The 12,366-nt window shown below is 50.4% G+C and overlaps 1 protein-coding gene across 4 annotated transcripts in view; it reads right to left on the reverse strand.

Annotated features, from left to right (window-relative positions):
• KDM5C (lysine demethylase 5C) overlaps positions 1 to 12,366 on the reverse strand; it is a 601,345-nt gene that overhangs the window by 285,885 nt on the left and 303,094 nt on the right. For all 4 annotated transcript variants that reach the window (XM_085629900.1, XM_085629899.1, XM_085629902.1 and 1 more), the window contains 2 exons: positions 11,795 to 11,919; positions 11,204 to 11,354 (listed from right to left, as the gene is read on the reverse strand). In XM_085629900.1, the coding sequence (XP_085486026.1) occupies positions 11,204 to 11,354; positions 11,795 to 11,919 (276 nt within the window). The remainder of the gene's footprint in view (positions 1 to 11,203; positions 11,355 to 11,794; positions 11,920 to 12,366) is intronic.

Consider the following 12,366-nt stretch of genomic DNA (forward strand, 5'->3'; position numbering starts at 1 on the left):
CGGCAGGACTTGCTCCGGGGTGGAAGAAAGAGGGTGTAAGCTGTTTGTTTTGCACCAGATACAAAATCTCCATTTGAGCGAGTACGTTTTGTTGGTACTATCTGCTCGAGCTAGAATTTGTCTGCAGTCCGGAGGAATGTCTAAGCCCTGAAACTCTCTGAACTCAGGAGCCATGCCGACAACCTGAGAGATGCCGGATCCGGAAGTTGAATCTGCGGATTGTTGAGCGTTAGAAGAGATGGAAATGTCCTCAATCTGATTTGAGGTTCCAGGGAAAGGAGGTGAAGTTCCGTGAACCAGTGTTGGCGTGGCCACGCTGGAGCTATCAATATGAGAGTGCAGGGCTCCGCTTTCATCTTCCTTAGTACCCTGGGAATCAGGGGAAACGGCGGCAAGCGTACGCAAAGACGTTGCACCATGCCATCGAAAAGGCATTCCCCAGGGACCCTGGTTGGAGATGCCAGCTTGCAAAGTATTGGCATTTGCCGTTTTGCTGGGTGGCGAAGAGGTCCAGAAGAGGGGTGCCCCATTGAGCAAATATGTTGCTGAGGACTAGTTGATCCAGCTCCCACTCGTGGCAGGCTGCCTGTCTCCTGCTCAGATAATCTGCCAACACGTTGTGTGCACCTGGAACGTAATCTGCTCGGAGAGAGATGTTGTGACGGAGCAGCCAGTTCCACATTTTTTGCGACTCGCGTGACAGCGTCAGCGAGCGAGGTTCTCTTCTCTCCCCCCTCCCCCCTTTACGTGTAGTTGCGATGGACTTGTCGCCGCAGGAAAGACTGGAGTCATTCGAGTCTTCCTCGTCAAAAAGGTGAGTCGAAGGCAAGGTTGGGACCTTACTGGGTGAAGTGAGGGCCGGAGTCAGTGCACGTTTGGTTATTTTAAGGTGCACATAAGTACTTTGCATATCAGAGTCCATATCCGTCGACGGGCCCGTCGACGGTAGAGTTGTAGATGGTGAAACAGGCATCATTTGCATTTAAGACGTCGACGAGGTCGTCGTCGACTGTCGTCGTCAGCGGCAAAGGTAATGAAGATGACTTCCCCGTCGACGATGGCGTCGACAATGGCGTCAACGACGGTGCTTTCGTCGTAGTCGACGCTCCCGTCGGCAGTTTAATCGACGGCGATGATTTTTTAATGGCTAACGTCGACGAGATAGCTTTACCTGCCGTCGACGATGGAGTGGTCGTCGTCGAAGACAGAGTGGGATGTAATCATAGACAGTGTCGCCGTCAACGAGGTTACATAGATTGCTGTCGACGGAGATCTTCTCGTCATCGACGCCACCGTCGACGAGGTCGTCGACTGGGTGGAGACCTGTTTCTTAAAGGTATGTGGTACAGCCTTAGCAGAAACAATCCCTGGCGGAGGCAAGGCCAGGACCTCTGTAGACTTGGTGTGTCTTCTTTTGAGGTGGCTGCGACGAAGGGCCCGGAGATGACACCCTTGGTCTTTTAGGTGAGGAGTGAGGAGAGATAGAAGAGCCCTCACTTTCCTCAGAGGACACAACAGTTTCCTTGTCCTTCAGCCTTTGCAGCAAGATTAAAAGGCGCCCTTCTCGGTCTTTCAGGGTCTTAGATGAAAAGGTACGACATACCTTACAGTCTTTCGAATTGTGGCTAGGATAAAGGCAATAAAGACAGTCCTTATGCTGGTCGTCCACGTAAAGCCTTTTCTTTCCACATGAAGCACAGGATCTGAACAGTCCCTTCTTTGGGGTATCAGCCATGACGAAATCAAGGAAGTTTGTAGCAAGAAACACTGGAAATCCAGAAGAAATGAGCAGAGCTCAGTGGAGACTCCCTTAGCACGACGTGCGGTAGAAAATCTGAGGGACTAGAGCTCCTTCCAGGAAGGTTCTAGAGGGTGGTGCTAGCTGATTGGCTACTTGCCAAAATTTGGTCCTTTTTTACATAAGGACGTGGATAGCTTACTAAGCTAAGGCCTTTTGGGGCCTGTTACTATATAGATCTACTGAGACATTGCTTTGTTATTTACCGGTGACTCCCACCCAGACGACGGGGAATGATTCAGGCATGTGAATCTATGAAAGATACCCTAATACTGGATAAATTGGTCTGAAGTTCAGTCTTTGAATGTGTGAATTCATTTGCTGAGTGTGTACAACAAATGCTTAAAACTGTCCTGATACTGCCTTACTGCTCGACCACAATACCACAAAGAGTGTGAGGTACTAACTCTACCGCTGCCTACCTATGGGGTTCCACTGAACTTTGTGCACACTATACCTCACTTTAGTATAGTATATACAGAGCCAGCTTCCCACACTCCCTCCATGACATTTTTAGTTCTCCGCCTCAAGGAGGTCGGGAGGACTTGACTGACTCCAAACCAGCAGGACCTTATCGGCTCTGGTGCACAGCCCTCCGGGGTTCCCACCTGGGATGACTGTTGGATCGATCTATCAGATCAGGAACTTACCAGACAGTGCGGGAGAAAGCTTTAGTAACAACTGCTGCCCCTGGATGCCTTTCAGATCGTCCTGCTTGTGGCAGCCAGCTCCGCAGGAAGCAATCCCAATGCGGTATCGGAGAAAGGCTGCACAGAAGGAAGCAACCATCATACTCTTATTGATGCCAGGGACTCAATAGGAAGTAACCATCAAGACTTGTCAATGGCAATTATCCTGGGTAGGAAGCACTCACGTCTTCTCTAACATTTAGCTCACTATGAAGATATCTTCATCCCTCAGTCATCATGTCCTCGCAGTGGAAGCCGTGTGCAAGGAGAAGTACGATTATAGGCAAGTTGTTTCTTCATTCTTGGAATGGGCGATTTCATTGATTGAGCACAGAAGCAGGCCATCCCTTATGTACTTTTCAACTGCGGAGTACATGCAAATAATTTGTATAGAGTCTGCAGGACAGTAAACCCATGTGCTAGAAACTGTCCAATTCTTCACTCTTTCAGCCAATTGGCAATGGCTCATTGCCAATAAAAAACAATACACCTTACAGTCTGCTTCCAGCAGACGATCTAAGCGCAGATCTATTATCGGCACAGTACAGATCACCACTCGCCTCCAGGAAGAGCCCCAGTTTCCTCCTCGCACGTACCAAACCTGCACAGTACCGATCCCCACTCACCCCCACGCAGAGCCCCAGATTACTCCTCGCAAGTACCGAGCCTGCACAGTACCGATCCCCACTCACCCCCACGCAGAGCCCCAGATTACTCCTCGCAGGTACCAAGCCTGCACAGTACCGATCCCCACTCACCCCCACGCAGAGCCCCAGATTACTCCTCGCACATACCGAGCCTGCACAGTACAGATCACCACTCGCCTCCAGGCAGAGCCCCAGATTACTCCTCGCAGGTACCAAGCCTGCACAGTACCGATCCCCACTCACCTCCACGCAGAGCCCCAGATTACTCCTCGCACGTACCAAGCCTGCACAGTACCGATCCCCACTCACCTCCACGCAGAGCCCCAGATTACTCCTCGCACGTACCAAACCTGCACAGTACCGATCCCCACTCACCTCCACGCAGAGCCCCAGATTACTCCTCGCACGTACCAAACCTGCACAGTACCGATCCCCACTCACCTCCACGCAGAGCCCCAGATTACTCCTCGCAAGTACCGAGCCTGCACAGTACCGATCCCCACTCACCCCCACGCAGAGCCCCAGATTACTCCTCGCAGGTACCAAGCCTGCACAGTACAGATCCCCACTCACCCCCACGCAGAGCCCCAGATTACTCCTCGCAGGTACCAAGCCTGCACAGTACAGATCACCACTCGCCTCCAGGCAGAGCCCCAGATTACTCCTCGCACGTACCTAGCCTGCACAGTACCGATCCCCACTCACCTCCACGCAGAGCCCCAGATTACTCCTCGCAAGTACCGAGCCTGCACAGTACCGATCCCCACTCACCTCCACGCAGAGCCCCAGATTGAATATGCTACTTACCAGTATGCATCTGTTCTTGGCATGTAGGGCTGCTGACATTTATATCTGTGCATAGATCGCCGCCTAGTGTTGGGTCCGGATGATTACACATTGTTGTCCTGGAAGAATCTTCGAAGTATCACGAGAAAGGTGGCTCCTCCCCTGGACTACAGTGCGCATGGGCATCCTCTCCATCCTCAGATTGTTTTTCGCCATTGTGGCAGTGATGGAGTAGATACAGTAAGTGATGACCATGCTATACAGTAATTCCGAGTGCTGCAGCCGCTACAGGCGCCGGGGAGGAGGGTGGGCGATATGAATGTCAGCAGCCCTACATGCCAAGAACAGATGCATACTGGTAAGTAGCATATTCAATTTGAGGCATGTGGGCTGCTGAATTCATATCTGTGCATAGATTATATAGCAGTACCTCCATTAGCGGCGGCTGCCCGTGCCAGCTGCAGCAGTCTGAAAAAGGGTCTTGAGAACAGCCTGTCCTACAGCTGCCTGCTGTTTTGAATGCACATCTACACAGTAGTGTTTTGTAAATGTATGTATAGTGGACCATGTGGCTGCTCTACATATTTCCTCTAAAGGAATATTCCCTAGGAAAGCCATGGACGCCCCTAACTTTCGTGTTGAGTGGGCTCTGGGAGGAATCGTTAATGTGCGTTTAGCTTTTTCATAGCAAATTTGAATACATTTAACGATCCATCTGGCTATCCCTGCTTTGGAAATGGCGCTGCCCTTGTGTTGTGGAGAAAAGTTGTTTTGTCTTCCTAAAATCCTTTGTCCTGTCTATATAGTACATGAGGGCCCTCTTTACATCTAGTGTATGGAGCATTCTCTCTGCGACATTGTCTGGATTTGGAAAGAAAACAGGCAGTTCAATAGTCTGATTCATGTGGAACTGCGATATCACTTTAGGCATGAATGTGGGGTTAGTACGTAGTACAACCCTGTTTGCGTGAACCTGTATGAATGGCTCTTGAATGGTTAGTGCCTGGAGTTCACTAACTCTTCTCAACAAAGTGATTGCCACTAAGAAGGCTACTTTCCAGGTGAGGAATTGAATCTCACATGAATGTAAAGGTTCAAAAGGTGGACCCATCAATCTGGTGAGGACCACATTCAGGTTCCACACCGGCGCCGGTGGGTGAGTTGGAGGAATCACTCTTTTGAGTCCCTCCAAGAAGGCTTTGATGGCAGGCACCTTGAATAAAGAGAGGTGCTGCCTGTTCTGAAGATAGGCCGCTATTGCGGTCAGATGTATAAGGATGGAGTTGTACGCCAGATTGCATCGGTATAAGTGTAACAGATGATGTTTTGAATGGATGCATCCAGCGGATTAATGTAATTGTTTTTACAGTAAATGACAAATCTTTTCCATTTAGCCGCATAGCAAGCTCTGGTCGTGGGTCTCCTGGCCTCCTTGATGATATTCATACATTCTGGAGGCAGGTTCAGGTAGCCAAACTCTAAGACTTCAGGTGCCAGATCGCCAGGTTCAGCTGTTGCGGATCTGGGTGCTGAATTGCGCCATGGTTCTGTGTTAAAAGTTTGGGCGTTAGCCGCAGTCTTTGAGGCGGCACCACGGACAGTTCTAGTAACGTGGTGTACCATGGCTGGCGTGCCCACATTGGAGCAACCAGGATGAGTGTCAGTGAGTGTTGCCGTAGTTTGCGTGCCACTAGCGGTATTAATGGCGCTGGGGGAAAAGCGTACGCAAATCTGCCTGACCAGTTCATCCATATCGCATTGCCCTACGATTGTGGATGCGGAAACCTGGCGGCAAACCTTTGGCATTTTGCGTTTTCCCTTGTGGCAAATAGGTCTATCTCTGGATGACCCCACTGCTGGAAGTACGGTTGGAGTACTGATAGATGTAGCTCCCACTCGTGCATTTGGTGGCTGTGTCTGCTGAGCAGATCCGCCATCTGGTTGTCCTTGCCCGGGAGGTGTTCCACCATGAGGAATATGTTACTCTTAATGGCCCACCTCCACATGCTCTGAGCCAGATGAGACAACTGTGGAGTGTGTTCCTCCCTGCTTCTGTATGTAGTACATGGCAGTCATGTTGTCCGTCCGGATCAACACGACTTTGTTGCACAAGTGTACTTTGAATGCCTTCATCGCCAGGAAGATAGCCATCAGTTCCAGAAGGTTGATGTGCATCTTCTTTTGTTGTGTTGTCCATAGTCCCTGCACTGTGTAATTGAGTACATGGGCTCCCCATCCCTGGAGAGACGCGTCCGCCGTCAGTACTATTTGTGGAACAGGCTCTTGGAACGGTCGGCCCTTGCAAAGGTTTTGTGGATTCCACCAATGCAGAGAGTTGTATGCCCGACCGCTCACCAACACTAGGTCTTTCAACTGTCCTTGAGTCTGATTCCATTGACGTGCCAAGCACTCCTGAAGCGGGCGCATATGTAATCTCGCGTGCGGGACTATGAAGATGCAGGAGGCCATCATGCCTATCAACTGCATGAACACTCGTGCTGGAAGGGAGTGTTGTGGTCTGAACTTTATCAGCAGTTGCATGCTGTTGATTCTCGCTAAATTTGGCTGAGCTTTGGCAGCCAGAGTGTCTATTGTCGCGCCCAGGTACTGCTGTACGTGGGCGGGTTGGAGATGTGATTTTGGATAATTCAGTGAGAATCCTAGACTGTGAAGAAGGTGAATGGTGTGGGATATGTGGCTGGCACACTGCTGGGCTGACTTTGCCTGAACAAGCCAGTCGTCCAGGTAAGGGAAGACGTGAATGTGCTGTCTCCTTAAGTGTGCGGCCACTGTCACGAGGCACTTGGTAAAGACTCTGGGCGCCGTTGTTACTCCGAAAGGGAGTACTTTGAACTGATAATGCTGATCCTGAAGAGTGAACCGGAGATATTTTTTGTGTGAGGGGTGTATGGGTATGTGGAAATACGCATCCTTCAAATCTAGTGTTGCTAGGAAGTCTCCCTGACTGAGTAACGGCAGAACCTGCTGGAGGGTGAGCATATGAAAATGCTCTGACAGAATGTATTGGTTGAGAGGTCTGAGGTCCAGTATAGGTCGGAGAGACCCGTCCTTTTTTGGGATTAAGAAGTACAGAAAGTACACCCCTGACCCTCGCTGTTCCATAGGCACGAGCTCTATGGCTCCTTTTTGCAGCATACTTAGTACTTCTTGCTGCAATAATATCAAGTGCTCTGCGGACATAGGACGGTGTCTTGGTGGTATGTTGGGTGGATTGGATGTTAATTCCAGACAATAACCGTACTGGACAATTTCTCTGACCCACCTGTCTGTGGTGATGGATCTCCAGACTGGCAGGAACTGTTGGGAGTCTCCCCCCGACCGGTGTTATGTGGGCGGGGGGCAGCGACAAGACGTCACTGTTTGTTATTGGCGGAGGACCTGGTGTTATTGTGTCCTCGTCCTCTGCCTTTGGTGCTGGATCCACCATATCCACCCCTATTGTGTTTATTATAGGTACTCTGGGTACCTCCTTTATTGTACTGCTGCTGGGACCCCTGACCTCTAGCTGCTCCTCTATTTCCGGGGCGGCGAAAGGAGCCACTCCGAAACTGCTGCGACTGGAGAGCCCCCATAGATTTCGCAGTTTGTGTCCTTTTTAATCTTTTCCAGTGTAGTGTCAACCTCGGGGCCAAATAAAAAGTCTGGGTTGACTGGTTGATTCAAGATATTATTTTGAATCTCAGGTTTGAAGCCTGATATTCTCAGCCATGCGTGCCTCCTCAACATCACACTAGTGTTGATTGCCCTTGCTGCGGTGTCAGCTGCATCTAGTGCGCATTTGATGGACGCATTTGTAATGAGTTGCCCCTCTCTGATGAGGAGCTCCGCTCCATCTTTGTATTCATCTGGTAGGTGTTCTAGCAGAGTTTCTAGTGTATCGTAGTGTGACCTGTCGTATCAGGCCAGGAGTGCCTGAGTGTTGGCAATGCGCCAGATGTTTGCTGCTTGTGCTGCCACCCTTTTGCCTGATGTTTCTAGCACTTTGGACTCCTTGTCTGGAGGAGGAGCATCACCTGTAGTCTGCGAGTTAACTCTTTTGCGAGCATTAGAAACTACCATGGAGTCCAACGGCAATTGACCCTTAATGTACATTGGGTCTCCGGGGGCTGGTTTGTATTTCTTCTCTATTCTCGGGTTCAATACCTGTGCCCTGGTCGTCTCCTTAAAGATGTCCTTAGCATGTTTAAGAACTCCTTTTAACATTGGTAGAGTCTTGACCGTTCTTTCTGATGTGGAGAACGTGTCCACCAAGAAATCCTCCTCCACAGAGTCAGAATGAAGTTCTACTCCGTGATTGGCAGCCGCCCTTTCAACGAGGGCGTTAAAAGCAGCAGTATCTTCAGTGGGAGATGGTTTGATATAATAAAGAAGAGTGTCAGGAGCATCTTGTGGGTCATTAGGGTCTCCCCATGCTTGATCTTGGTCTTGCTGTTGGTCATCAGGGTCATTATCCACAGGATAAGTGGTATCATCCTCAACATAGCCCTCTCCTGGATCCGCCTCAGAGTGTGTAGGAGAAAAGGATGGTGGTTCCTGATGATAGGTTTGGAATGTTTTTACAAGCACTGGCATCGAACCTGACGGCAGTTTCCTTTTTAGTAGAATCTTGTATGAGTCCAAAGCCTTTTCTGGAACAATTCTCCGCTTGCGGAACAGCCTACCAGTGTCGGCGTCGATAAACCGGTCCTGCGAGTCTTCGACATCGTTTCTTTTCGTGGACACTGTTCGTGGCAGTTCGACACTCTTCCGAAGTTCGAACATCTTCGGTGCCCCTGGTGGCGGCAATCCAAACTTGATCGGTGCCGGCGCCGAGTGAGCCTTGGCGACCTTGTGTGGTTCGGGACCCGTTTTTGGTTCGAGGGTTGCCCGTTCCCTGATGCGCTTCAGGGACTCCGACACCTGTTGCAACGTGAATGTAGACGGTGCTTTGGAACCGATAGGCTCTTTGGAGACAGGCCTCGACGCGGTCTCCGGTTTCTGCACAGCCTTCGGCTGTTCGATCCGAAGTTTGGGATCGACGCCCTGTGGATCCGATATTTTGGCAGGCGCCGCACTCTTCGGTGTTGACGTAGTCGGATCGACTACCTTGACCTTGGTGGTTGGTGTCCCAACCTTCGGTGCCATAGGCCACTGCGTCTTCTCGGGACCGAGGGCCTTCTTCTGTGTCTCGGTGCCGAAGCCCTTTTTTTGTTTCTCGGTTTCGAAGTCCTTCTTTCTTTGGTCGGTTCCGATGTCCTTCTGTGTCGACGGAATGGAGGGCTTCGATCCGACCTGAACCAGTTGCACTTTCGGTTTCGATTTGACGGGTGCTGGTTTTGGTTTCGATTTCACGGAATCGAATCCAGTCTTTTTTGATATTTCTGGCTCTTTTGAAATGTTCGAAGCCGGGCCTTCAGGCGGGGCTGTAGAACGATCGACTGATCTTGGGTAAGGCCCGCAGGCGATCCCTCGACCTGAGCCTTATCAAGACTGTCTCCCTCGGCCTCAGCTTCGACGGATTGGCCTAGCTCCTCGCCCGAGCTATCTTCCTCGGCCCCAAGGGCCTCATCGTCGTCTCCTACCTCGTCGACTACGTCTTCGTCCTCGAAGATCACCTCATCATCGTCGTCATATTGGGATTCATGCTCCGAAGCATGGCTCGAGTCCATGTCTTCGACGCTCTCGCCTTCTTCATCCTCGGTGCTGAAGATGTTAACCGGGTTAGGCGCTGATTGTTTGGCCTCCAATCTAGCCGCCCGTCGATTCCGAAGTGTCTTCTTTGACCGGAACCGGGCGCAGCCCATACACCTGGACTCATCGTGATCCGGTGATAAACATTTGTTACACACCGGATGGACATCGATGTGTGGATATTTTGCATGACATAAAGGACATCTCTTGAAGGGAGTCCTCGATTCCATCCTTGAACGTCGATCGATGTTCGGACCGAAACTCAGTCCGAGAAGGGTGAATAAGTCCGAGAACAAGTATAATAATTTGTCGATACCGAACACAAACAATACCGACGATACCTAAAGGCTTTTGGCCTTAAATAAAGTTTTCCTAACTTGAGCTAAGATAAGCACATCCGAACCCAATGGCAGAAAAAAACAATCTGAGGATGGAGAGGATGCCCATGCGCACTGTAGTCCAGGGGAGGAGCCACCTATCTCATGATACTTCGAAGACTCTTCCAGGACAACAATGTGCAATCATCCGGACCCAACACTAGGCGGCGATCTATGCACAGATATGAATTCAGCAGCCCACATGCCTCGAACTACTCGTTCGCACGTAACCAGTCTCCACAGTACCGATCCCCACTCACCTCCACGCAGAGCCCCAGATTACTCCTCGCACATACCGAGCCTGCACAGTACCGATCCCCACTCACCTCCACGCAGAGCCCCAGATTACTCCTCGCACGTACCAAGCCTGAACAGTACTGATCCCCACTCACCTCCACGCAGAGCCCCAGATTACTCGTTCGCACGTAACCAGTCTGCACAGTACCGATCCCCACTCACCTCCACGCAGAGCCCCAGATTACTCCTCGCACGTACCAAGCCTGCACAGTACCGATCCCCACTCACCCCCACGCAGAGCCCCAGATTACTCCTCGCACGTACCAAGCCTGCACAGTACCGATCCCCACTCACCACCACGCAGAGCCCCAGATTACTCCTCGCACGTAACCAGCCTGCACAGTTTCATTAGAGTCCTGCACTATTCCTCCTGACCCAACAGAGACCTTGCCCCCTTCCCTCTGCCAAAAAAAATCCTTACACCTCCATGCCAACATTTGACTCTGTATTTAAGGAACTCCTTATTCCTCGTTGCAAACGTTCTACCATGCACTTAATCCTCCCGGCCCATATTCTATCTTGCCCTTCTAGAGTTCCTTGCTCCTTCTGGTCACACTGCACCCTTTCCCTGCAGGTCTCCCCTCTCACTATGTGCTACCCATAGAAGGTCTTCATTCCTGCATCCTGCCTTCCCAGAGCCTCTCATTCACATTCTATCCAGCCTTCTAGAGCTTCTTGTTCCTTCCGGTCACACTCCAGCCTGTGCCTGTAGATCTCGTCTCCTGTCCTACCCATAAAGAGTACTGGTTCCTGCATCCTCGCCTCCCTGTCCAGAGCCCCTCATTCACATTCTATTCGACCCATACACAGTAATTTTACCCGGTTTACTCCAATCATTGAGCATGCCCACAGCCCACAACCACTACGTTCACTATAGCCATGTGATTTTATTGAAGTTTACAGAAGAGGACCACCTACCTAGCCGGCTTCTTGCTGCAGACAATCCCAATTGCCTCTGATACGCAACGCTCGACCTCGTCTATCACAGATTTCAACTGCTGAAGCATGCCGGTTTCAGGAAACTTCTTCTCCAAAGCCTCAGCATGTAAGGCACGCAGCTCTTCCAGTGCTGAAAGCAAAGGTTTGTCATTACTGTGGGTGCAGAGACCAAGGGGAATAAGTTAGTGGGTCACAGACTCAGACCACAGAGAAAATGGGAAAGAAACAGATGGACATAGGGTCTGGACTATGAGGTCAAAAAGCTAGTCACAGTAGAGAAAGAACTCTTGGGTCTAAATTTCACAGCACGAAGATGTGTCAAGGACAGAATACACATGAAGAACAGAATACGCATGAAGAACAGGGGCCTGCCACTTTTAAAGGCGCACTCTCTAGAAAGAGCCAGGCTAGCAGTGAGCAGTAACCAACAGTAAATTAGATGTACTAGGACAGCAGCAATGAACTAGAAGACATGGGGAGGCACCACTTCCAGCAGAGCAGGCAGAATATGGCGAGGAAACGCTGGAAGGAAGAAGAGTCCGGAGACGTGGTAGGACAGGGGTGACTCACTTCTTTTGTTTTCATCCTCCACTTCGAGGGCGACACGCGTTTTATTGGCCCAGGTGTCAAAAGATTCGGCCCGCACCTTCAACTTGTGCAACATGGCAGGAAGCTCATCCAGAGTGTAGCGGTACCTGGCAGGGAGAAGAGGGCCTGGTTAAGAACAGTACGCATAGCAACGGGGAAAAGCTTTTGGTTTGCAAGTTACAACACATTGCAACAAGCTGGGCAGCAGCATTAACTATTCTTCAAATAGCTGTACCTCAAAGTCAAACAAGGGAGCGCATATTTGAAATACTGTCCCCAAAAATGCTACTAACTCCCCAGACTCCAATACTGGTTCTTACAGCCAAAAGGCAGAAGTAAAAGTTACTACTTCCAACACCAGTGGTTTCCAAGCATGGTATCCTTGCCAGATTAAAATTTAGAATCTTCCCTGCAGTTGCAAAAAAATGGAACATAACAGCAGCCATATTTTAAAAGTATAGCACAAGCAGTCTCAACTGCACCAGAAATGTTCCTTAAGAAGAGAGCACTGAATGCTGGACGAGTGAAGCGACTTCACAAGCACTGCATGAACG

This window comes from Triturus cristatus, chromosome 10, assembly GCF_964204655.1.
Source record: "Triturus cristatus chromosome 10, aTriCri1.1, whole genome shotgun sequence".
Lineage (NCBI taxonomy): Eukaryota > Metazoa > Chordata > Amphibia > Caudata > Salamandridae > Triturus > Triturus cristatus.